This window comes from Eumetopias jubatus, unplaced genomic scaffold (assembly GCF_037043125.1).
Source record: "Eumetopias jubatus isolate StellerSeaLion01/CBP00866 unplaced genomic scaffold, mEumJub1_p1.0 scaffold_5, whole genome shotgun sequence".
NCBI classification, from domain to species: domain Eukaryota; kingdom Metazoa; phylum Chordata; class Mammalia; order Carnivora; family Otariidae; genus Eumetopias; species Eumetopias jubatus.
The window spans coordinates 1353434-1379510 of NW_028274811.1; the positions used below are offsets into that span (position 1 = coordinate 1353434).

Below are 26077 nucleotides of genomic sequence, written 5' to 3' on the forward strand. Positions count from 1 at the left end.
ATGTGGTCTTCCCATCTTCCCACAGGAATCTTTGCGTACATGAACTACAGAGTCCCCCGGACGAGGAAGGAGATTTTTGAGACCCTCATTAAGGGCCTACAGAGGCTCGAGTACAGAGGCTATGACTCGGCAGGTGGGTCCTGCGGGCCGCCACGGCGTGCGCAGAGCATTTGTTCGTTTAACGCGAAAACTAGAGAAAAGTAGAAAGAAGAAATAAGGGTAAAAAAAAATCTCCACCCAAAGCACTCCTGTCGATATCTTTGCGTCCCTGCTCTGGTCGCTGCCCACGTTGGGGTGGTCTGGGGGGTGGGGGGTCTCGTACATAGATTTTTTTTTTGTTTTTAACGTGATCGTTACTACAGAATTGTAATTTTATGTCCTGTTTTCATCTCTCTCCCGCATTTTTCGTTCTCCCTGACAGTCTTTCTTGGTGGCTGCACACTCCTCTGATGGATAGGTGGTCCATTTCCCATTTTAAATTAAGCAGCCTGGGGAGCAAGGGGGAGCTGGATAGTTTTATGTCTCTGTTAATTCTTCACAGGGAGCAAGTCAGATGAAGGCTCACAGGAACGCCGAGGAGGGGGGGTACCAGCTATAGCAGGAGAGTGCCCAGTGCACAGCGTGATGAAGACCCTCCGGCGAGCCCGCTGCCCTCAGTGGTGTGCCTGGAGGTGCCTCCCTCGCAGGCAGCCTTCCGGGGCTGCACCCCGGGTAGACGCCCGGCCAGGCAGCCATGGCTTCTTCTTTCTGAGTCAGCGTCCTGAACGCTATCGAGTTCTCTTCCAGGCCACCAGCCTGGCAAACAAGATCTGGTAGACCCACAGCGCTGTGCAGCCCTCACCCGGGGTCATACTTATAACAAAGGCTGGGAGACAAAGCTTGAATGCCAATACAAAAAAAAAAAAAAATCATGTGTATACCACAGGTGTGGCCATCGATGGACATAATAACGAAGTCAAAGAAAGACATATCCAGCTGGTCAAGAAAAGAGGGAACGTCAAGGCTCTTGATGAGGAACTTTATAGTAAGTGGAACATAAGCCCAGTCAGGGCAATAAAGGCAGCATGGGTCAGTTTAAAATCTTTTATTCCAGAAGCACCTAAGACTAAAAATATGAATGGATGGATTCATATGGTAGATAAACAGAAGGCGGGTTCAGCCCACACTGTAAAACTGTGTTCCTCAGGGTGTGGGACGGGTTTGTTCTTTTTTTTAGGAGGTGGTGCATGAGCATTTTTTAAAACTTTTTAGTACTTAAGTATTTATTTTAATTTTTCTGGCAGATGATACTGCTTTTCCATTTATAGTAGCAATCCATAATTTTTTTTTTTTTTAAGTAAGCTCATTTCGGTTAGTGAGTTGGGTTACTGGTAAGTACTGAGTAAACCACAGCAGGGATCTGGCAGAAGTCCCTGGGGTGGGGCCCTTGCGGTAGAAGGTGGGATGTGCTTTTGACGTAGCTGAGGTGTGTCCATATAATGATGTCACCTCACCCCAACGGTACTGTGTCAATGCCTTTTTTTTTCTTTGATCTAGAACAAGACAGCATGGACTTAAAGGTGGAGTTTGAGACCCACTTTGGCATTGCCCACACGCGCTGGGCCACCCATGGGGTCCCCAACGCTGTCAACAGCCATCCACAGCGCTCAGACAAAGGCAACGGTATGTAATATGGCCTCGCCCCCCGCCCCCACCCCCATTCTGAAGGTTCTGCATGGCCCTGATCTGTGCCAGTTTTGACCCACACCCACCACCAGCTGGCTTGCTTATCTCCCAGCCCTCCCTGTCTTCCCTGAGGATCCACACGGGATGGCACTGGTCCCTAGACAGGAGGCAAACTCAGCCTGGCTCCTGGGCGGTGCTGACACTCCAGGCCTCCAGAGGAAAATTGTGGCGTTTCCCGTGACTGCTGCTGGCTCTTGAGACCCAGCCTGAGTGGGACTTGGCAGCATGAGGGGTCGAAGAGTCTGGGCACTGTTCTTCAACAAGGGACTGCAGTGTTCTGGAGGGCTGGGCGCCTCAGGGAAGGATGTGCTTCTTTCCCCCAAGGAGAGTGGTCTTGAGCCAGGGCGGGTGGCAGTGCTGATCTTGGTTCATGTCTGAGGTGCCCGCTCCAATCCTGGGCCCTGCAGTGATGCTTGGCTGCCAAAGGCTTGAGATCTGGAGAAGCAGAAGCTGCAACAGGCAGCCCAGGGGCTCCCTCCAAGCAGCAGAGCCCTCCCCTTGGCTCGCTGCAGGGTTTTTAAACCTATGATCATACCTAGAAATCCCTTGAAAAACTGAAAGGTATGGTAGCTGGGCTCGCAGTACCTTGGAGTTCCACTGCTAAGCAGCGGTCCAGGGTCACAGGTTGGGGACATGGAGACTGCTCAGGACACTCACAGGGATACCAGGCCCTCTGTGGTGTGCTGCAGGCTCCCCAGTTCTCCCAGCTGCCCCCTTGGGCCAGCCCCAGCTCATAGGGCCACATCACATGCCTGGGCCCCCTGGAAAGTTCTCCATGCCATAGTTCTGAATGGCCCCCGGCCCCTCTCGTGGGGGAAGGCCTGGCAGGTCTGGAGATTCCAGTGGGTCTCCATTCTAGGTTAGGCCTGGTCAGGTCAGAAGCCCCCAATGGCCCACACCTGGGCATGATGGGGGAGGGTATCGGGCAGAGAGAATGATCTCTGGTGTCAGCTGGGACCCCCACCCCAAGACATAATGCAAGTTCTTACCAAGCCCCATATTAGAGTAGAAATCAGATACATCAGAGTCGTTGAGGAGTGCTTATTGGCAGGCACTTAGCTACACACTTGGCAGGCCTCATTGCCATTAATCGTCATGGAAGCTGGGCCATGGGAAAGACTGGTGCCTCCCGGCTCAGTGTCCTTTACCCCTGTGAACAGTGGCTCATCCTGCCCAAATTGGAAGGATGAGCCCCAAGCCCCCTGCTCGGCAGAACAGTTGGGGTCTTGGGTAATGAGTTTTTGCTAGGGACTGACCCTTGGATCTGGTCCATGCCCTGAACCATGGGGCATCCCACTACTGGGGCAGGTGCCCCACATCCAGGAGGCAGACAGCAGACCCCATGGTGCTGAAGACCTAGAATGTGCATCCCGCCAAATCCCAAGCCAGATACAGAGGCTGATCCCTGGAGAGAACACTGTCCCCAGACCATGCACCCTGAGATGCTGCCACCCCAGGTGATAAGGTGAACCCCCACTTCAGTGTTGACGATGACTCCGTGTCCCCCCAAGCAAGGAGGTTCCGAGAAGATCCCCCCCCCACACACACCCAAACTTGAAAATGCCTGCCCTGACTCAGGATGAGTAATTGAAAACAACATGAGAAGTAAGCAAAGATTCGTAGAATTTCTTTAGCAACTCATCAGGGATAACTGAAGAGTCTATTTTGAAGGAAGACTTACACCCAGCAAAAGCATTACACAAGAAAATTACACAGAGTTCTCGCAAAAAAAGGAAAAAAAAAAACACAGATTCTGGGAAACAAACTACTGAGGAGAAGCTAAGAGTATTGACTGAAATGAAAAAATGGGACAGGGTTAAGAAAATAATCTGAAGACACCGTGTCAGAGTCAGTATGAAAAATAAGAGGGGGATGGATACGGAGATCCATCAGGTGAATTTATAGAGATCCAACTGGTGAATTACTAACGTCCCCAAGAAGAGAACAGAAGAAATAAAAAAGTTAAAAACAAAAACAAAAACAACAAAAACAAAACTGTAAAGCTGTAATAGAGTTCAGCTGTGCCTAGCACATTTGCCAAAATGGCTTTTCTATTTGAGCCCTCCCAGATTTTGGGTGACCTTCCCAAAGTAAACAATAGGCTGTAAAAAAAAAAAAAGGTAGAGAGGAAACGATGATAAAAATAATGAAAAAGAGTAAAGGACTATCCTGTACTGAAAAAAAAACTTGAATTGGAGAGCCCAAGTTTCACTGAACAATAATATGTAGACACATTCTGGTAGAATTACTCAATCTCAAGGTCAATAAAAGGTCTTTCTATCATCTGGGCTCAGGAGGAATGGGAGTTACTTACCCAGAAAAAAAACCTCAGGCTGGTTTTAGACCAAGTTATTCATTAGCCACTGATTGAGAAAATGCAGTGGTGACTAAGCAGACATATCCCTCGCTCTTCCAGGGTTGACCAGGGGGTCCCCCATGCAGAGAGTAGCCTGATGTGAGCAGGGTTTGCTGCTGGTGCTTGGGGAGGCAGGAGAAGCCGCAGCCCATCCCGCAGACCCTGCAGAGAGAAGTGGTCAGGGCCCCACAGGAATGTGGGTGAGCCCAGGGATGCCAGAATTTCTGGGGATTTTTCCTCCCATGAGAAAATCAGGATTTTTAAATTTATTTTATTTTATTTTATTATTTTATTTTAAGATTTTATTTATTTATCTGAGAGAGAGAGCCCACATGCACAGTGGGGAGGGGCAGAGGGAGAAGCAGGCTCCCCGCGGAGCAGGGAGCTCGATGCGGGGCTTGATTCTAGGACCCTGGGATCATGACCTAAGCCGAAGGTAGCTGCTTAACCGACTGAGCCACCCAGGTGCCCCAAGAAAATCAGGATTTTTAAGTGAAAATTCAAAATTTTTAAACTTAACTCTTTTTACAATATAGTGTGGGTCGAACAAAGCACGCGTGCGGACTGCTAGCTTGTGGCCCCATTGAGCCCAAAGCCGGTTTGGAATGCCTGGGCTGGTTTCTGGATAATGAAGGGTTCACCTGCCCCATTTGACATAAATACCAAAGCATGTTTGACGATGCTGTAGGCCACAAGTCAGAGCTCCGTGTGCAGTCAGGCTGGCTTTTTACCCAAAGAGAACTGTGTATTTCCTTGGGTTTGGACTGTAATTGTAGTAGATGGTAGACCTCAGCTCTCATCAGCAAAAGTGACAGTAAACAGCAGACTCCGTGGGAATAGAACTTGCAGAGTTTCAAGCTGTCAGATCACTGTCCTTCATTTCTGACTTGAACGTCACTATCTCATGGCCTTTCTGTCTTCACCAAACTTCTTTTCCAGAATTCGTGGTCATCCATAACGGGATCATCACAAATTATAAAGACCTGAGGAAGTTTCTGGTAAGATCCTTCCCCTGGGTTGACATGTAAGTCAAGTGGTCTTCCCCGGAAACTTTCCAACCAGCTGTTTCTCACCGGAAACAGAGCGGGGAGCTGAGTGAGACGCGCTCTCAGTCACATACCCTCATTGGAATAAACGGCGTCCCGGCTCGGCCGAGCCCCCCACGTCTTGCTGGAGAAGATAGCAGGGCATTTTCCGTCCCTCAAGTGCTATTGCAGATTCACATAATCAAAAGAACACGAACTTCCTTTCATTAAGGTGTCTGCACTTTAATCAAGTGTTTACATAAACACATCAACTCATACACCAAACGGGAATGTGGGGTGGGAAGGCAGATGGCGAGTGTCTAACGTATGAAGAGGTTGCGGTGTTGGTTGGGATGTGGGTGGATTTGACTCAACATACTTGATCATTTCGACTGCTGTTATTTTGCAATGTCCAGATTAATGGCAAGGTCAGGCTTCTGAGGCAGGATGGTCTCAGGGAATACTGGAATGACTCAGCTGTGCTGGGCTCTGTGCTTCGAGCAGACATTTCTGATCCCCGGTTTCCTTGTTCTTATCTTAAGTCGCTGCGAGAGTGGGTCAAGAGGGAGGACAGGGAGCTGGCCAGGCGACCGAGGTTTCGCAATGCCCCTTATCTGACACTCTGTCCCACGAAATATTCCAGGAAAGCAAAGGCTACGAGTTTGAGTCAGAAACAGATACTGAGACCATTGCCAAGCTGATTAAGTATGTGTTTGACAACAGAGAAACTGAGGACATTACATTTTCAACACTGGTCGAAAGAGTCATTCAGCAGCTGGTGAGTTACGGGTCCCACCTGTATAAATAAATCAACCCTGCCTTCTTCCTTCACTCCTTGGGATCTGCCTGAAGCCTCTTCATTTTGGGCAGTTGGAAAGGTCCTTAGAGGCCTGCAGACACTGACTTTGGGTCCCTCTGGCTGCGTGACTGATTTGGCAGACTGGCCAATGCATACTGGCCACGCAGGGCCTTGGGTCTGCCCAGGATTCCAAAGCATGGGGAATTTCACATGGAAATCCTGATTTATAGCTGGTCGTACATAACCCAAATCTTACCAGGGTCGTGATAAATTAGTACAGGATGGTCAGAATATAGGGGAGAATTTTGCACCAAGGAAGAATTTTGCACCAATAGAACACTGGGAGTCATGAGTTAGGAGAACTAGATCTGTGCTGGTTTGCACTACGTAAGAAGCTAAATCACAAAGGGCAAAGACGGTCCTCACTAAAGAAATAGCAACACGAATATGTTAGTGCCTCCCTCAGGTTTTGTATATGGCAGCCACGGTTCTGAGCACTTCAAGTGCATGAGCTCACAGCAGCCAAACAAGGTAGGACCATTCTCATCTCTGTCACAGCGAGGCACAAATTGGGCAGTTGCCCAGTGAAGGGGCGGAGCTGGGGTTTGAACCCAGGCGCTACCGTGCATCATGAATTTTCCTTCTCAGAGTTGCTCCCAGAGTAGGTGCCGTCCCAGAGGCGCAGGGCAGGACCCCTGGCCCCAGTTCTCATTTCCCGAGGCCCTAACTGCACCTGCCCACCCAGATGGTCATGGAGCTGGGACTCGTTCCTTGTGGGCCTGGGCAGGGTGGGGGGTGTCTGTTGAGCATCATGAAATCCACAAGTTCTGGCCTTTGGTCCTTCAGCGTGGTACTGGCTGTTTTCACTTTCTCCTCCTGCCATCAGACTACACGAGCTGTCCTGCACTCAGCCCCCTGAGGGAGTGGCCTTAGGACCCTCCCACCGGGAGGAGTGGCCCCTGTCTGGGGCAGTGGGCCAGGCTGGCTGGGCCAGAGCACATCGTTCCTCACTCTTGTTTGCTGTGTTTTTGCAGGAAGGTGCATTCGCATTGGTTTTCAAGAGTATCCAGTACCCGGGAGAAGCCGTTGCCACCAGGTGAGGCTCAACACATTGACATTGCAAGAATAAATAAATAAATAAATAAATAAATAAATAAATAAATAAAATGCAATTGCTTAGCTTGCGGCCCAGGGGAGAGGTAGGGCATCTGGCAATCTGGAAGGTAGTCTCTAAGGGACAACTGTGGCTTGGGTATCCCACCCAGCTCTGTGATCAGAGCTTCTGATCTTTAAAAGAGAAACCAAAGAGTTGGATTTTTATTTGAAATCTCCATATTTTCAGAAGTTGACAACAAATTCAAATTAAAGATAAAATTGTATATAGTGAGGGGCAGATCCAGGTTGCAGGTCAGTATTGGAGGTTCTTTTCAGAAAAAGCTTGCAAAATTATGAGAATGAAACTAGGAACAAGGGAACATTGATTTGAATCCAGTAAAGAAGAGGTCTTGAAGGCCCCAAGCTCAAGCCTCATCACCTTCACAGAACAGGGGCTCTAGGAATCAGCTGAGAGGGCCTGGGTCAGCCCACATATCCCTCTGTTAGAGCCCCATGGCCCCCAGTGCTGTGTGGATTCATTCAGGTGGGGGTGTGAGTGCCAGCCTGTTCTTTTATATTCAGATGAGTTCATTATCCATCTGTTCATCCATCCATCTGTCCATCCACCATCAGTCTGGCCATCCATGCACACATCTATCTGTCCCTCTGTCCATCCCTCCCTCCATTCATCCAACTAATATTTCTTGAGCACTTAACTCCATACTGGGCCCTGAGGACCTAGTGACATCCAACCTGGTCTTCCCCTTAAGGACTGAACATTGGTGTGGGAGGACGCAGTGGGGCAGAAGGTCTTGATGCTCTATGTTGGGGGTTGGGGGGACAATGCAGTGGGGGCAGGTGTCAGCCTAGGGGAGTCAGGCAGGAGGACCAGTGTGAGCAAAAGCAAGGGGCCTGGAGTGAGCTCAGCACTGCAGGGATCTGGTGGGACTTTCTGATCTTCCAGTACATACTCACTGAAACCTGCTGTGTGTCAGGCATGGGAGACAGCCGTGAACAAGGTCACGAGCGCACTGCCCCTTGAACTTCAAGGGCTGGTGGGGAGTGAGGATGTGGGTGGAGGCCCAGCTCTGCAGGGCCTCTGGTGCACTGTGGGCTGCAGACTTTGCTCTGAAGTTTCTGAGAAGCCATATTGAGAATGTACCCGTGGCCCTAGGAGACGCACAGGAACAAGGAGGTGGTCCCGCACGGACTGCCATATCCTCTAGGCAGGAACTGATGGGAATGTGTCATGATTTCATTGTCTTTTTTGGCTAGGAACTAATGGACTCTTCAGCAGTTAACTCCTTCAATTGCAGAATTGTAAAAGACCACTGGATCCCTATCAAGTTTAGAAACCCCTTTTAAGATCGGGTATCATCATGGTATTACCATTTTAAATGAACGTAGAAAGGCGGCGGTATGAAGATGCAATAAAGCCTTATTTTTCTAAATTGTCTATAACTAGTGGCTCTGTAACCTCCAGAGCAATCTTTGGGATGTCTTGGGAGCATTATTTGTGGCAAGGTTGAGAGAAACCATAGAGCTCAATCTACAACGATAAAATTTGGGGGAGACGTTTGCCAAGAAAATTAGATAACTGCAATATTTTCTCATTGTCAATATTATAAAGGCTGTTTAAGCTGGATCCCTGTTGGACCCAGAACCGTGTCTCCTTTTTGCTTTAGACTGATTTATTTGAGACGGGGTGGGGGGGCACCTGCATGAAAGTGGGGGGAGGGGTAGAAAGAGAGAGAGAATGTCAAACAGACTCCTTCCTGAGCGTGGAGCCTGATGCAGGGCTCAGCCTCAGGACCCTGAGATCATGACCTGAGCCGAAACCAAGAGTCAGATGCTTAATGAGCTGCGCTACTGAGGTGCCCCCCCCTTTGCTTTAGATACGATAAAAGATGGTCCAAAATATTCAAGGTGCTCACAGCACCTTCTTCAAAACCACAGACTTGGAGAAGCCAGAAGGGGGGCTGGGAAAGGAAACTCGAGTTTGAGGTGCTCACTTGGGTCAGCTACAAGAATGCCCCAAGGCACTGTCCCCTTTGCAATGGAATCCACCTTGTACAGGTGGGAGATTTGAAACTTCTCCCCAAGAGGTATCACTCGGGCCGGCAAAACCACCCTTGAAAGCAGGTTAAGTGGTCCAGAAAGTTGAGCAGACCCAAAGCCAGTCATTATAATGCCCCCCAAAGCTGGAGAGCAACTGAGCCAGGCAAAGGGGTGTGGGGGGCAGGGAAAGAATCTTTGAGCAGATCCTGGGCCTCGAGGGATCCCGCTTTGGAGATGGCAACACATGGAGGCCGGCTGGAGAAGCCGAATGTTCCTGCACGCTTCCAGGGCCTACTAATGTCTCAGCCTCTGTGACCTAACCCGGTGTGGATTCCCTGGGCAGATGGGTGGCACCATGGCAACAAGCTGGAAATCTCCTGCTAGCCTGTGGGTCCTGGCTCCGAGCCCTCGAACATCGTCCAGGGGCCAAGGACTCTGTCCAGTGGCATCTCAACAGGATACTTTCCCCTGGGAGGAGGGCCGGATGCGGGGACCCCTCCTCAGTGCTCAGAGGCCATCCAGCCTTTCCTCAGCCTGGTGCGGCAGTAAGTAACTCGACTCCCTCTTGTCTCTACAGGAGAGGCAGTCCCCTGCTCATTGGGGTGCGGAGCAAATACAAACTCTCCACAGAACAGATCCCCATCTTGTATAGGACACGTAAGTGTTTCGAGAAGGACTTGAACAGGGCAACAGGGCTCTGGTGGAGGCAGCCCCCCTTGGAGACAGGCTGCACACGGCTCCAGGTTGGAGAGGTTTTCCTGCAGCTGAGACTTGGCTCCGTTTTTTGCAGAAGCTTTTTATTATGGATATTTTCAGCTACACACACAAGTCCAGGGACCAGCACGCAGCTCTATTATATAAAGCCGTCCATGCTCTGGGATGAGTGTTGATTGGGTTTGGTTTTGTTTGCAGCCATTTAAATGCTCTTGCAGTGGTACTGTGCTATTTGGGCATCATTTGCACGATTTGGCTGACACAGCCAAAGCTAAAAACTGCAAATTTCTCCCACACATATTCAAAGGGGAAGCTGGAGCCTTGCTTCATGTTATTCAAACAAAATAGTTTAATGGGACTTGCGATCTTTTCCTTCATTCACTAGGCAATTTTGAGAATGTGAAGAATATCTGCAAAACGAGGATGAAGAGGCTGGACAGCTCGACCTGCCTTCATGCCGTTGGCGATAAAGCTGTGGAATTCTTCTTTGCTTCTGATGCAAGGTAGCTGAACCTTGTTTCCTTTCTTTCCTAGGATTATGTAATCAAATGTGACTGGCTAAACACCACCGTTTCTAATGCATCCCTGCATTTCAGCTGTTTTCTCACGCACGGCAAGGGGACAGGGATGATGGCAGATTTCAGATCTCTGTGACCCTTCTCTGAGAATCCTTCTGCACTGAGCACCTCGTGACCAAAGGCCAAGTCCACGGACCTACACAATGTTTTGGGTCTGCACAGAATACCTGAATTATTTGCCAACATTTTAAAAGTGGGAGATTTCCCATAAACATCTGGATTTCTAGCTTCTCTGGGAAATGACCCGGTCTGAGCACACTGGGCTGTGCTCCCTCTCGCCCCGGCTGTCTGGGGCCACTCAAAGGCTGCTCCCTTTTAGGTGGGGCAGGTGTCCCCAGCCCTTTGGTCCTTCTCATACCCCGCCTGCCTCCGCCTACGTCTTACTGCTCATAAAAGACAGAGCCAAGACTTAGGGGTTTGGTCCACTTGATTTCAAAGTCCACGTTCTCATTAAACAGACAAAGCAAATAACTCTGAAATTTGAGCAAGTCAGCTTCATACTCATTTTAGTACAAAAAATTTATACACATACATACACACGTATTCAGAAAAGACCGAGACACTTTCCCAGTCGTCGAAGTAGAAAAGTGCTATAAACACCACCACTCCTTCCTCTGTCCAAACCCTTCTCCTGCCTCCTTCCCGCCAACCTCCAGGAGGGTCTTCCCAGACTGGGGAGGAAGCCTGGAGGACACCAGACGAGATCTCCTGGAACACATGGAGTCATAGGAACCTAGAGCCCTTGGCTGTCAAGTCCGGTTCCTGCCAGAGTCAGCATTGTACTCAATGCGTTCCCCAAACTGTGTTCCTCAGAGTACCCATTTCAATGACAAGCTAATCCTATTGCAGTGATTCTAAGGCACACAATTATCTTATAGATTTTAGCATCTGTCTATGGCATCTTACAATTATAATTTGCTGCAGGTTCTATGGCTTAGAAGTGTATAAAATAATTGTGATCCTTAAGATCAGTGTTACCTTATATTCAATGAATTATAGTAAATGTTTTGAAAGAAAGAAGAAAAAGAAGAAAGAAAGAAAGAAAGAAAGAAAGAAAGAAAGAAAGACAGACAGTCTGCAAGGAGATGAAATAATGATGTGTAGGCAATAGGATCATATGCTTTTAAAATCCAACTGAAAGCCTGTTAGAACTACTCCTTAGAGGCTGGTCCGAGAAGGAAGGCGTGGAAATCTGACCTCCCGGCGGTAAGCTATCCGCTGAGTGGGGCAGTGGGACCCCGTTTCCTCCTGTGCCTCCTCACATGGCTGGCACACTCAACTCTCAGCAAACCTTTCTGGAACAACAACAAAAAGGAATCATTTGGCAGACCTGGAAAAGCTTTTTGTTAATCCCTTAAAATGAATTTTAACAAAAATAGTCCAGAATCTGTTTGGAGAAGACTATAAAAGTTCACCGTGAGAAACAAGAACAGATTTGTAATAAAGGGAGAGACTCCACACTCCTGGGTAAAAAGGCTGAATATTATTTTTTAAAAATTAATTGGCTTAAAATTATTTTAATAATTAGGAATTATTTTTTTAAAGATACTGACTCTCCTTAAATTACCCAGTAAATTCAATGCTATGATTAAAATCCTCAGGATTCCTTTGTTTGCTTAGGTTTGGGGAACTTGAAGAGGTGATCCTACAGTATGTGGTGTGTAGACCAGAAAACCAACACATATTGTGAGAATGACAGAGGTTTCAAATATCCCCCCTTCCCCCCACCCCGCACTGACTGCTGTGGTCCTGAAGCCTATATGGGAGGGGGCTGCATCAGGATGATCTCACTTAATAAATACAACAAACCTCTAGGGAAGGCACAGGGCAGGGATCATCTCTCATTTTACAGGTGGTCGTTTCTCTCTTTAGCTTTGCATCAGGAGCTATGAAGTTTATATTCCTGCACGGGGCATGTGTGGGTGTGACACTGGGTAGGTTGAGGGGTTTTTTTCTTCCCATGGTCCTATAAGCACGACCTTCATGCATTTTTTTTTTACCACTTGTGCTGTTGACTACTTTTCTTTTTCACTTACCAACTTTTCTAGCTCAATTCATTTTTTTAAATATTTTATTTATTTATGTGACACAGAGAGAGCACAAGGAGGGGGAGCAGCAGAGGGAGAGGGAGAAGCAAGCTCCCTGCTGAGCAGGGAGCCTGATGCAGGACTCGATCCCAGGACCCTGGGATCGTGACCTGAGCCAAAGGCAGATGCTCAACCGACTGAGCCACCCAGGCACCCTTAACTCGATTTATTTTTAAAAGAAACTTTGTATTGCCATTTTGCAAGACAAAAATCATCACTTTCCATGCAGAGAAAGTTTTTATAAAAGTAAGCACAGTGACCCCACATTTCATTGGTGGACATATTTGATACTTTGCCCCTAAACCACCCTTTTTTCCTTAGAGGGGGTTTGTGTGTATGTGTGCCTGTGTTATGAAACTGAGTCATTTGTCCTGATGACTTTCCTGCTGTCGGGGTTTTGCTGAATGAAGCCCCCGTGGTGTCACTTCACATGTTCCCCTGCCCCTCGTACTTCTGTGCCCTGGCGTTCACAGGTGTCTAGAAACTTGATCTCCTTCGGGTTTGATTTTTTTGGCAAAACTGCTTCAGATGTGGTGGTGTGTCCGTCCATCCGGAAGCATATATATATCATCGTCTGTCTTTTAGTGCTGTTAAGATTGATCAAGGGGGTGCGCCTGGGAGGCTCAGTCATTAAGCGTCTCCCTTCAGCTCAGGTCATGATCCTGGGGTCCTGGAATCGAGTCCCGCATCGGGCTCCCTGCTCAGCGGGGAGGCTGCTTCTCCCTCTCCCTCTACAACTAATCCCCCCTGCCGCCCACCGCTCATGCTCGCTAATAAATAAATAAAATCTTTTAAAAAATAAAAATAAAATAATTAGGAGTTCACAAATTGACTATCCTAATGCCGTCATTCCTTCTTCATTAGCTATATTCCTTCTATAAAGAGAAACCTGCCTTCATAAACAATGTGCTTATTCTGAAAGCCAGATCATTTTGAAAGGCAAGATAAATGTTTCATTCTTTCCCGTTCCGATTCAGAATAATGTGTTGGTTCCCGAGCATTATCCAAAGGTGACACTGTCTGGATCTTGATTTGAAGAAAGCAATCATAAAAGGACATCTATGAGATTATTGGGGAAATTTGAACAGACCGGACATTTGATGAGATGAAGGAATAACTTAATAATAACTTATTAATTTTAGGTAAATAAGGTTAAAAAATGATCCTTCCCTTTTAGAGATATAAGCTAAAATGTTTACAGATGAAATGTTAGGAAGTCTGGGACTGGCTTCACAATAATTCTGAGGGCAGGGAAGGAGGTGTGAATTGATGTTTAGAGTGTGATGTCCCTGTCCCTCCTAAAATGCCATCCGATGCTACTGATGTGGACCCACACTTGGGAGGCAGGGGCTGCCATCTTGTAACTGTCGAGCGCAGACACCATCTGTGATGCCTGTGTTTCCCTTGCCCCAGCGCCATCATAGAACACACCAACCGGGTCATCTTCCTCGAGGATGACGACATTGCCGCAGTGGCTGATGGGAAACTCTCCATTCATCGGGTCAAGCGTTCGGCTAGTGACGACCCGTCTCGAGCCATCCAGACCTTGCAGATGGAACTGCAGCAAATCATGAAAGGCAGGTGTCCTCTGAGGGTCTGTGTGCAGCGGTCTTGGGTTGGGGGGCAGATACTCTATGGGGGCACTCCTGAGACTCTGCATCCTACCCTGAACAGGCACCACAGCCCTCCTGCCTGCCGTGGCCATTGGGGAGCTCCTGACTAGAACCAGGCACCAGGTCTCCCTGCTCAATCTGAGCAGTCCATCCACGGCCTCCCTTTACCGACTCTCTGGGACGCATTCCGACACCCAGAGGTCATTTCTTCTCTGGGTCAGAAGCCTGCAATAACAGGGGTCTGTGGACTACTTCTTCCTTTCGAGGAGAGCCTGTCTCCCTACACCCCCTTCTGCATAGGGCAGCCTGGGTAAACACTTAGGAATGTGAATCAGACCATCTTCCACCGCTGCTTAAAACCCTTTCTGATGGCTTCCCACTGTTCTTAGAAGAAAATCCACACTTCCTGCCACAGCCCAAAATACCCCATGCCCAGCCTGGCCCCACCTCACTCTACCCTTTTCCCACTATGCTCCGCCTGCCTCTCTGGCCGCCTCACGGTGACGTAGGCCGGCCAAGTGATTGCTCATCAGCAGATCACTGCTCTTGACTGGCTCCTTTGGATCATTTACCCTTCTTTGCTTCATGGTGCCCTTTGTGCAAGTCCCCAGCTGAAGGTAGCAGACGGGCACTCTACCATGTCTGACATCATCACACGTGTGTGTATCCCAGAGAACATTCCCACCCCATGTGTGGACACCTCCAAAGCCTCAGGCACGACACCTGTCAAGGACCTTAACCCTCTGAGGCCAGATCATCTCTTTGACGTCATCCAGTTCCATTCAGATCAGAGCCCTAGAAATGCATGTGTGGCAGAAAAGGTTTTTCTTTTCTTTTTAAAGATTTTATTTATTTATTTGAGAGAGAGAGAGAACATGAGCAGGGGGAGTGGGAGAAGCAGACTCCCCACCGAGCAGGGAGCCCGATGAGGGGCTCCATCCCAGGACCCTGGGATCATCACCTGAGCCGAAGGCAGACGCTTCACCGACTGAGCCACCCAGATGCCCCAGAAAAGGTTTTTCTTTAATACAGAAGCTAGGAGGGTATCTGTTCAAAAGACAATTGCCTATTTCTCTGGGCTTACTTCGTTTGTACTTCCCTAAGTAGGTTGGTTTTTGGAAGTAAAGCATTTTCCTTTCCTCTGGCCTTGCTAAGAGCAGCCACATATTTGCTGCCTATAGCCCTCCCTCCTTCAAGCTGCAGGGTCCGATATGTCAACTGAAGGTAGTAATCTTATCTGGCCTGCTTCCCTCTCACTTGTCACCGTGAGCATGAGGGGGGACAGTCCCCGAGAGACCCCTGGGAATCTGCAGCGGCCTCCACATATGTCTCTGTAACTAACTGCTTAATGGCTTTGCACCCTGATCGCAAGTTAAGCAGTGGTAATGTAACCAGATTAAAATTGACCTGTTCTGTTGATGTTTATTTGACCAGGTAACTTCAGTGCGTTTATGCAGAAGGAGATCTTCGAACAGCCAGAGTCTGTTTTCAACACCATGAGAGGCCGGGTGAATTTTGAGACCAACACAGGTAATCCCTCGTCTGTGCCCTGGGCCGACGCACCTCCCTGGGTGGGGTCAGCATTAACGCGCTGTGTGTGCCCCGCAGTGCTCCTGGGCGGCCTGAAGGACCACCTGAAGGAGATTCGGCGTTGCCGCCGGCTCATCGTGATTGGCTGTGGAACCAGTTACCACGCCGCCGTAGCTGTAAGTGCATCACGCTGGGCCCTTGCTGGTGCTGGGGAGGGAGCGGCGGCCGAGGACAAGATGTGTCTTAGATGCTATGGTGTGTCTGACCCAAATCTGGTGCCCGTGAGCCAGCATGAGAGTTGGCACCGAAGCCTTACTCCCGCGGTGGGGACCAGGCATGCCTGAAATTCCCTGACCACCTGGCCCCAGCCACTTCACAAACCGTCCCCAGAAGCCCAGCTGCCTTGTGTCTCTGTAGCATCTGTGACTGACTTTGGTCCCCATTCCTGTTGGCTTCAGACACGGCAAGTTTTGGAGGAGCTGACGGAGCTCCCTGTGATGGTTGAACTTGCGAGTGATTTTCTGGACAGGAACACACCGGTGTTCAGGGATGATGTTTGCTTTTTCATCAGCCAGTCAGGTAAGGATAACAGGTTTGCGTTAGTTCACCTCAGGGCTCTGTCCTCTTGGTAATACGCCTTGTATCTCCCTCCTGCCTTCATGCAGTGAAGTTCTCTGCACACTGAGCATATGCCAAACTCTCCTGTGCCTATGGTCACTTAACCCTCAGAGCCATCACTTCCTGTCCCGTGTTATGGGGAGGAGGCTGTGCAGCCGGGGCTTCTCACCACTCCTGTCATCCCAAGTCCGGGACTTAAGGGACCACTCACCAAAGGGCTTATTCGTGTGTGCTGGGTGTATTTAGAGAGGTGAAAGTTCTTCCAAATTCTGCTGGTTGAGAGTCACTTCAAGGACTATATGCATGCTTTGCAGTGCCCCTGCTGCCCAGCAGGGGGACACAGAGAGAAACAGCGCACAGGTGTTGGGCTCACGGCACCTTCAGTAAACGCTAAAGCTTGGGCATTTGCTCCAGTCCGGCTGGGCAGAGAGTCAGGGAGGTGATTCATGGCCATATGCTTGGACTCTCTGTGACCTTTAGAAGGATTTTTAAAAACATTTTAATTATGGAAAATTCCAAATCTCTGTAAAAGTAGAGATTCACGTAAGAGGTTACCTGTCCTCAGCAATGATTAGCTCAGCAGAGCTGGTGTCATCCAGATCCTCATTAACCTGTCCCCCCTCCACGGGGTTATTTTGAAGTCAATCCGACATTGTGTCACTTAATAAATACCTCACAATGTATTTCTAAATGGTAAAAGAAAAAAAAAGAAAACATAACCACGATGTCATTATCACCATGAACCCGTTAGCAGCAATGCCCTAATATCCGTTGGGACTTTGAATCCTGCTGCCCAGCTGAATTTTTAAGGCCATTTCCATTTCAATGACAAACTCAGAAAAACGAATACAGACACACCCACCATCTGGCTGCCTACCTGGAGCCACGTGCTGCCCTGGGACTTGAGATGCCAGTGTCGCCTTTGGTTTTGCAATCCCGTCAGAGCCTCAGAATGTTTCCTGAATTGGGTGGGAGCCGTCAACCAAAGAAAAGAAGCTGATTTAGTGTAAAAATAATGGCAGTGGCAGCTTCTGGGAGTCTACACAGCAAGGATTTAGTTTCGTTTTGTCCAGCCCTTCTGGTTAAGTTTAAAAAAAAAATACTGTATTGGGGCGCCTGGGTGGCTCAGTCATTAAACGTCTGCCTTTGGCTTAGGTCATGATCCCGGGGTCCTGGGATTGAGCCCCGCATCGGGCTCCCTGCTCCACAGGAAGCCTGTTTCTCCCTCTCCCACTCCCCGTCTCTAGCTGTCTCTCTCTCTCTGTCAAATAAAAAAAAAAAAATACTGCATCAAACACTGGGGGGGGTGGGGTTGATGAAGATAGAGCCATCTGGCTCCCTGCCTCCGAGCCCTGAGCCCCGCTGGTGCTGAAGAAGGGCTGTGCCCTAGACACATATCTGAAGAGAAAAAGGAGATGGGGACACACGCATATTGCAGAAAAGCCGTGGCCACAAGGACATCGGTGGGCTTAAGTTTCTTTTTAAGGTTTTATTTATTTATTTGACAGAGAGAGACACAGCAGGAGAGGGAACACAAGCAGGGGGAGTGAGAGAGGGAGAAGCAGGCTTTCCCACTGAGCAGGGAACCTGATGCGGGACTCGATCCCAGGACCCTGGGATCATGACCTGAGCCGAAGGCAGACGCTTCACCGACTGAGCCACCCAGGCGCCCCTCGATGGGTTTAATTTTATGATCGGATCATATTTCATTTAGTTTGAGCTTTCAGGACTTACAAATACAGGGCTCCTGTGCTGGCTTATTCATGCACCAATTTAAGTAGCTTTATCATAAAAAATAATTTTGAGTTCGCACTGGCAGGCTGCATGAGGCGTTCTGCTTTAAAACAAGATCTATTTGAGAAATGGGCATTCTTGCTTTTTAAAATGTTAAATCTCAGCACGTTCTGAATAAGGCAGCTTAAAGTCCTAGCAAGGACACTGGGAGCCAGGCGCACCTGGGTTGGCTCGTTTGTCACCCACAGCCGCGTGGCCCCGAGGAAGCAAGGCACCAGTTCCCTCCATCTCCGAGGTCCTCATCCTCAAGGGGGTGATGGCCCCCGTGGGGCTACTGTGAGAGCTCAGAGAAACAGTGATTGATGAAAACATGCTTGCCACATAAAGAGTAGCCAAATCTTGAATCCAAGAATCAACCGGAAAAATTGTCATGTATGAATTTTCCTTTCTGAGAACATGCCAGCTATGTCCGGGCCCTGATTGCTGCCTAAGAGTGAGAGTACAAGAGCTGGAGGGTCGGCGGGGGGGGGGGGGGGGGGGGGTTCGAGCTGGCAGAGCCACGCTCCTGTGAATACGTGGCTGAGAGGGGGGGACCATGTGGCAGGTGAGACTGCAGACACCCTCCTGGCGTTACGCTACTGTAAGGACCGCCGGGCCCTGACCGTGGGTGTCACCAACACCGTGGGCAGCTCCATCTCTCGAGAGACCGACTGCGGTGTCCACATCAATGCGGGGCCAGAGATCGGCGTGGCCAGCACCAAGGTAGGCACCTCCCACCTGTGCCCCGGCCGGGCGGACAGGTGTGCCCCAGGGGAGGGCCTCGGCTAGCTGGGCAGACAGGGGGCTGTGGGGCAGGGGCGCCCACTGATGCGCCTCCTCCCGTGTGGTCCACAAGCACACGTTCGCCTCTGCTCTGCCAGAGTCACCATTTTATCCACAGGCTTACACAAGTCAGTTCATCTCCCTGGTGATGTTTGGTTTGATGATGTCCGAAGACCGAATTTCACTGCAAAACAGAAGGCGAGAGATCATCTGTGGTTTACGGTCTTTACCTGGTATGTTCCAGAACTAAAGTTTCCTTATGACTGTCTCTCATAAACAGTGCTGTTAATCACTTCCTCCTCCTCAAAACTTCGTGGTCACCACTAAATGCCTCCAGAAGCTCCCCCTGGGCTAAGATTAAAGTCCGCACTCTTCACCAGGCCTGAGAACCCTGCACACTTGGCCCCTGCCTCCTCTGACCTCATTCCACTCCCTCCCTTCCTCCTTGGGCTGCCTCATGACCTTCTGATCCTTAGCAGTGCCAAGCTCTTTCCACCACGGGGCCTTTGCACTGGCCCTTTCCTCTACAGAAACCCTCTTCCTCCAGCTCTCCAGCTGATGGCTTCTCATCATTCGAGTCTGAGTACAAATCTCACCTCCTGGGACCCTTCCTGGCCATCCTAACTAGTCCCCTGCCCCAGCTACAAAATGTTAGCCCATTTCTTGTCTTTTTAGCACATGCAATGATCTGAAGTTACCTGTTCTCCCATATACTGGCTTATCTCCTAACTAACATGTCAGCCCACCGAGCATACAACCCTATCTATCAGAATCACTGCTGGATGCCTGGTGTCCAGGCAGGGCAGGTATACAGTAGGTGCTCAGCAAATATCTGAGAAGGAGCAAATGGCCCTGAGCCTTTTCCTGTCCCAGACTGCTCCCTCTGTCTCACCAAACTCCCCTCTTTTGCAGTTCTCAAGATGTGGTCTGTAGGTCCCCAGTCTCACAGTAAACACGTTATTTATAATAAATGCGTTTGCCTTTTTCACTGTGTGGACATTTGCAAAGGCGGTGGTGGCCACCATTGATTGGGGCCTTAGCACACACCACCACGCACCTAGCTTTGCTCAAAGATGTCCTTCACGAAGCAGGAAAATGCATTAATCTTAGTAAATTGCAACACTTTTTAATGTTCTGTTTGACAAAATGGGAAGTGTGCCTAAATCACACTGAAGAGTGTGATGGTTGTTTCCAAGAAAAGCACCCTGGAATTTTAGAGTCGCAAGCTGACTTGAGTACGTGGCAGACATTTTCTCAAAAATGAGCAAAGTTAGCCTGACACTTTGAGAAGAAAAACCGACTATCTCTTGCCAGTGATAAACTTCAGGCTTTCATGTGAAATTTAGGATTTGGGAAAACTTGTAGCTTGTGAGTGTGAGCTTGACCACTTCCCATCACTTAAAGACATCTCTGATCAGGCCATGGTGATTTGAAGACATGTCATTTCTAAAAAAACATATTTTATGATGAAATGTGTCCATTTTTAGAAGATTTGCATAATTCAGTGGACCTATATTTTCCAAACGGCCAATGCATGATGTCACAAAAGTATACACGCATAAAACCTCCATTTAAATAAGTGCAAGTTGGACAGATAAATTTTAATGTCACAAGGTAGGAAAATTTATTGATAGGATTTCAGAGTCTACGTTTGCAACTACTCTTTTAAGAAAGTACTGTTTCTTGGGACGCCTGGATGGCTCAATCAGTAGAGCATGTGACTCTTAATCTCGGGGTTGTGAGTTCGAGCCCATGTTGGGTGCAGAGATTACTTAAATAAATTAATGAATTTTTAAAAAAAGAAATTATCTTTTCTTGACTTTGATATAATATCGGAGAAGAACATTCACAATTATTGGAAAAAGTTATTTATATGCTCCTTCCTTCTCCAACTACAAATCTCTGTGAGGCGGGATTTTCTTCCTACTCTTCAACCAAAAGAACGTATCACAACAGGTTGAATGAGGAAACAGATGTGAGAATCTAAATGGCTTTATTACAAAGTCAGGCATTTAAAGATTTACAAAAATATAAACAGCACTATTATTCTCACTAGCTTTTAAAAACGTATAATGGCTTTATTGTGACTTTTAAATGAATGAATAAAAATATCTTTAATTTTGTCAGCTTCTAATCGGTAAGTATTGATAGAACCAACAGAAACAAAGTGTCCTAAGGATTCACAATCATTTTTAAGAGTGCAAATAAGTCTTGAGGCCAAAAGTTTTGGGAAGTGTTGGTCCAACTTACACTGGTGTCTCCAGCAGGTGGGCTGGATGGGGCGATGGGGCATTAATTTGGGGTGTCAGCCCTGTGGCTGACCAGCTGGTGATTTAGCCTCTCTGAGCCTCAGTTGCCTTACCAGTAAAATGGAGCTAGAAATAACACTTCTCTGATTACCTTACATGCTCGAGAAAGTACGAACACAAACAAAATCCTGGCTAATCACCCAAGTTATTTCCCATAATCTACATTTAAAACCCTTTGAAACTAATGCGAGAGGAAGCCAAGTGTATGAAGTGGTGTGAGTTCCCAAACTTCGTCTATACACCATGATTTTTCTTTGTGAATCTTGCTATAAAATCTAGTATGACTGGCATCCTCTCTGCTGTATTCATGATTTAGGACTGATCAAGGAAGTGCTGTCACTGGATGAGAAGATTCATGACCTGGCCCTGGAGCTCTACACGCAGAGGTCACTCCTGGTCATGGGACGGGGCTATAACTACGCCACGTGCCTGGAAGGAGCCCTGGTGAGCCTCCTCTGCCCAACCCCCCCCCCAACCAGCCCCTGCATGAGGGCTCTCTGCAGTTTCCCTGTTAGCCCTCAAACTTCCAAGGGGAGCTGGAAATCCTGACGGAATGAGCTTCCAAGACCAGCCTGCCTTTTTAAAATTGGTAACTGTCTATGTTGTGGCACTAAAGATCCAAACCCTAGTACGAGAGCTGCTGGAGCGTGGGCAGGTGCCAGGATCACAGGGATACCAAGAGGGTGGGGTAGTGCTGTCCAGGGGCTGAGTCTAGTGCTAGCCTGTAACCCTCTCTATGCTTGCTGCTTATGGATGAGAATGCCCAACCAAAGCAAACGGGAGACCGTGTCACAGGTGAGGCCGCACTAAGGACTCAAGCAAGGGCATCATCCCTGGCCCAGCTTGGCTCCCCTCCTCTTCCTCAGGAGCAAGTCCTTGCTCCTTCCCTGTCACCTCTATTTGAGAGAAACACTCAGAGGGTTTTACAAGTGGTGGGGGTGAGTGGGGGGTGGTTTCCACAAGCCAGAGATGCCTGACCGGCAGTGAGCTCCAAATTCCACAGGCTTCCTCTGCAGGCTCCGACCCCTGCCAAAAGAAGTGAAGGGCTGGGCACGCTGCTTGTTGGGGGGGGGCACCATAGGAGCAAGGCCTGGGGGGAGTCCACTTGCAGCTCCCCCATGCCTCTGCTGCCTGGTGCTGTGGAGGTGGGGCTCAGCTGCAGTGTGCTGGTGAAAGATGCATATTCAGCTGCGTCTCCAAGTCAGTCTTTGGGGGAAGAAAGAAGCTTTTACACCGGCTGCTAGGGCACATCAATGGCCCCTCTGTGGTCTCCTAGGGGCCTGCACTCCAGCTGTCTGCGGCATCCCGGCATCCCGGGTGGAGCCATGCTCCTGCCAGTTTCCCCCCCACCAAAATAAATAGTTCTAGGGAAGTTGAGAAATGTTTCATTTGACACTCACCAGTTCAGTGACGTAGGTTTAATGATAACCTAATAGAAATGGATCTCCCTAAACACAGGGAAGAATTCCAATAACAGCCCAGTGTGTGTGATTTTTGCCTCCTAAGTAAGTTGAAGGAACCCTTTGGAAGTTATTAATGGTCTAGAATTGGGGGCACCGACCAATCAGATCATTGAAGGAAGGTGTATCTAGACAGAATGTAATGCCATCATTACAAACTGTAACCGTGGGAAGGCCATGGGGCCCGGACAGAGGGTGGAAAGGGCAAGCCAGATCAGCGTTGACTTGTCCATCCAAGGGGGGCGGCTGTGCTGGGGGCTGGTCTGGGGACGCAGGCTGCGTGCTGGGCTCTGCGCATGCTCTGGACACCAGCCTGCCCTGGCCCTGGCCTTGAGAGCTGCCCTCAGTGCTGTTGACCACTTCACTCATTCGTTCATCTGCCCTGCAGCCCTCAGCTCCCTGCCTTCTGGATTCATCCCTCCCCCAGCTCCCCTCCCTCCTCTCTGGCTGATCTGCTCCCATCTGCCCGGTGTCACACGGACCCCACCTTGTGTTTCCCCAGAAAATTAAAGAGATAACCTACATGCATTCGGAAGGCATCCTGGCTGGGGAGCTGAAGCACGGACCCTTGGCGCTGATTGACAAGCAGATGCCCGTCATCATGGTCATCATGAAGGACCCTTGCTTTGCCAAATGCCAGAACGCCCTGCAGCAGGTCACAGCCCGCCAGGTGAGGGCTGTCAGCTACGCTGGGGCCCCCTGTCTCCTGTTCTCTCCCATGCACTGGTTATGAGCGGTCCCGACACTGAGCAGGCTTGGCCACACACTCTCTCCCAGAGCCCCTCATGAGTGGCACACACATTCATAAACGACTGGCCAGCCTGTGGCCATGGGCACCACGGCTCCTCAGTGAGACCTTGTGACCCAGATTGGCCTTAGCTGTCCCGGATTCCCAGCGTGGAGCCACCCGGAGGTGGGAGCACAGATCCATCCTGGGAGGGCTCATGAAGTTACAGGGACGTGAGATCCAACAATGCCCTTCAGCCAGCTGCTGGTTTTATATAACAGAAGTTAGAAAACACAAATCGCTTTACTTCCTTGCTTAAAGCCTTCCGGCGGCTTCCCATAAAACTAGAGTGACCACAGGCCTGCATTATCTGGCCCCTTCCTTCTGTTTCCCACTCGGGCCAAGCTGATTTCTGTCTCTATGCCTTGGTGCTGGCTGTTCCTCACCAGTGTCTTCCAATCATAGTACCGTGTTTTGTGGACTCTGCGGCATTTATCTGGAATTCATCATCAGTTATTGGTTGGCTTGCTTCTGTTTTTGTTTTCTACCCCTCAGTTGCGAGTCCCCTGAGAGTGAAGAGTAGGTGTGCCCTGCCCTTGGCAAGGCACACTGAAGCCACTCAACAGATGGGTGCTAGAAATGAATGCCACAGGCTGGCGATCACCTTACTAGGGAAGGGAGAGAAACTCACTCAACAGCATCCAACACTTTGTCCTTCGCACCAGCCACGCACATCACCTCCCCCATACTTGCAGCAGAAGCAAGAGACCACTGTGATCATGGCAATGAGGTTGATCTCAGAAACTCTGCTGTAGGTGAGGGGTTGTTCTTTCAGAGACAGTCTGCATGTCGTGATCCTATTTCTCTGCTTTAGGGTCGCCCGATTATACTGTGCTGCAGGGACGACACTGAGAGTTCCAAGTTCGCGTATAAGACGATCGAGCTGCCCCACACAGTGGACTGCCTCCAGGGCATCCTGAGTGTGATCCCGCTGCAGCTCCTGTCCTTTCATCTGGCTGTTCTCCGAGGATATGATGTACGTCTGAAACCGCGCCGAACCCCCCAAAGGGGGAAAACATAACCCCAGAGTTTGATTTTGTTCTGGAGTGCTTATTGGGTGTAAATATTCATAGGAGACATTTTTTTCATTTAAAACAACTCTCTTTTTAAGGTAACTTACATCCCTTGAAAACAAGTCGCGAGATTATGAAGACCATATTAGACTATAAACTCATCACCCAGAGGGGCAAATTTAATAATTCATTCCAGTCTTTTCCTTGTGTGTGTGAATTTTTGAACATTTTTTGAGATTATATCGAGGATGACATTTTACATCTTCCCTTTAAATATATTTACAAGCATTTTCTTACATCTTGAACTTATTGTAAGCAACATTTACAGTATTCCAAATATAATAACTTACACAAGCAACATGTACAATATTCTCACAGTCTTGTAGCATGGATTGTAACAATGACTTAGCCAGTCTTCTGTTATTTCAACTGTTGCTAATTTGGGAGGAAATGGCTGCATAAATCAGAACTGCAGTGAACATCTCTGCACATGTGTCTTCCTCCCACATTTAAAACTTGTCCTCAGTCTAGCAAATGATTCAACATTTTGAGACTCCCAACATATATTGTCAATTTATGTTCCAGAAAAGAACCAATTTACTACCCCACTGGCAAAAGAGAGCATACAACTCACTGTGTAAAGAAAAAGAAGTTTTATTACAATTTAATTTCGAGAAGCTTTTAAAGATATATAACCATACAAAAAAAAAAACCCACAATGTAACAAATACCTAACGGTGCACATATCCAGAACTGCCATTGGCTAACATTTTGTCATATTTGTTTCTTTAAAAAAAAAAAACATTATTGTAAGCAAAAGAAGACATTGTAGATAAAATTGAAGCCTGCTCTATTGACCATCCCCACTCTGGACTAACAAGTCTCGTAGATTGAGTGTATATCCTTCCAAGAAAAGTGAATATTTAACAGGACACACTGAGTTCATTGGTTTTAATAGCATGGATCAGATCCTTTCAATAGTTTTAACGCAGCATGACACGAATCAGGTGCACACTAAGTGTTTATTGAATGAAATAAACATGATATAGTTGAGTGACGTTTCTGGAATAAGGAACCACTTCCAAGATGCTGGTATCCAGGAACTAGCTCATGGTTCAAGGTGACCAGAACACCCATCTCCTTTTCTTCAAGTACTCTGATAATAGGCTTTATGCCATGGCACATTGCTGAGCTCTAGGGGGTCCTGAGCGGCTACTTTCTCTCATTTTAGGTCGACTTCCCCAGAAATCTGGCCAAGTCTGTAACCGTGGAATAAAGAACAAGGAAGAGCCTGAGGAGGCCGTTGCCACCTGTCGTGTGTGCTTCGAGGCCCGTCCCAGGGACACCCAAGTGGGAAGAACAGTGGGCATTCTGTGTGTTCTGAGTAGATCCCAGTAGAGCTTGACAGCTGCCAGGTGCCTTGTACCCAAGTGCTTCGCTTACAGCAGATACTGTTTCTCTGTGTCCCGAAGTTGCCAGAGGAGAAAGGAATCATTGTTTACACATGGGGATCAGAGCGGACTTCTCCACTACTGTGCAATAGAGACACAGCTCTCTTCAGAGGAACTGTGAACCTTTTTTTAACCAACACTAGTTAGTTTTAAAAGACAAAATATTTATAATGATGATTGTATAGCTTTTAAGTTATTTTTCTAGTATGTGGCTTTCTAGAGCCAAGGTAACTCCCAGACCATGTATCCCCCAGCCTCCTGGCGGGGGGGGGGCATTCATCTCAGATTTGAGCACAAGGCATT

The 26077-nt window shown here is 48.5% G+C and overlaps 1 protein-coding gene across 1 annotated transcript; it reads left to right on the top strand.

Moving 5' to 3' along the window:
* On the top strand, positions 1–25599 carry GFPT2 (glutamine--fructose-6-phosphate transaminase 2). Its single transcript, XM_028093783.2, has 18 exons — positions 1–133; positions 926–1024; positions 1537–1662; positions 5021–5079; positions 5750–5884; positions 6940–7001; positions 9636–9715; positions 10158–10275; positions 13851–14014; positions 15485–15580; positions 15659–15756; positions 16039–16159; positions 18537–18694; positions 18873–18987; positions 21380–21507; positions 23026–23193; positions 24125–24286; positions 25555–25599. The coding sequence occupies exons 1-18, from the start codon at positions 1–3 to the stop codon at positions 25597–25599; spliced, it is 2067 nt and encodes a 688-aa protein (XP_027949584.2).
* Positions 25600–26077: the final 478 nt, after the last annotated feature.

Coding starts and splice junctions, on each gene's coding strand:
- GFPT2 (XM_028093783.2), top strand. CDS start 1: ATGTGGTCTTCCCATCTTCCCACAGGAATCTTTGCGTACATGAACTAC. Junction 14,015..15,484: donor ACTGCAGCAAATCATGAAAG/GCAGGTGTCCTC, acceptor TTATTTGACCAG/GTAACTTCAGTGCGTTTATG. Junction 15,757..16,038: donor GTTACCACGCCGCCGTAGCT/GTAAGTGCATCA, acceptor TGTTGGCTTCAG/ACACGGCAAGTTTTGGAGGA.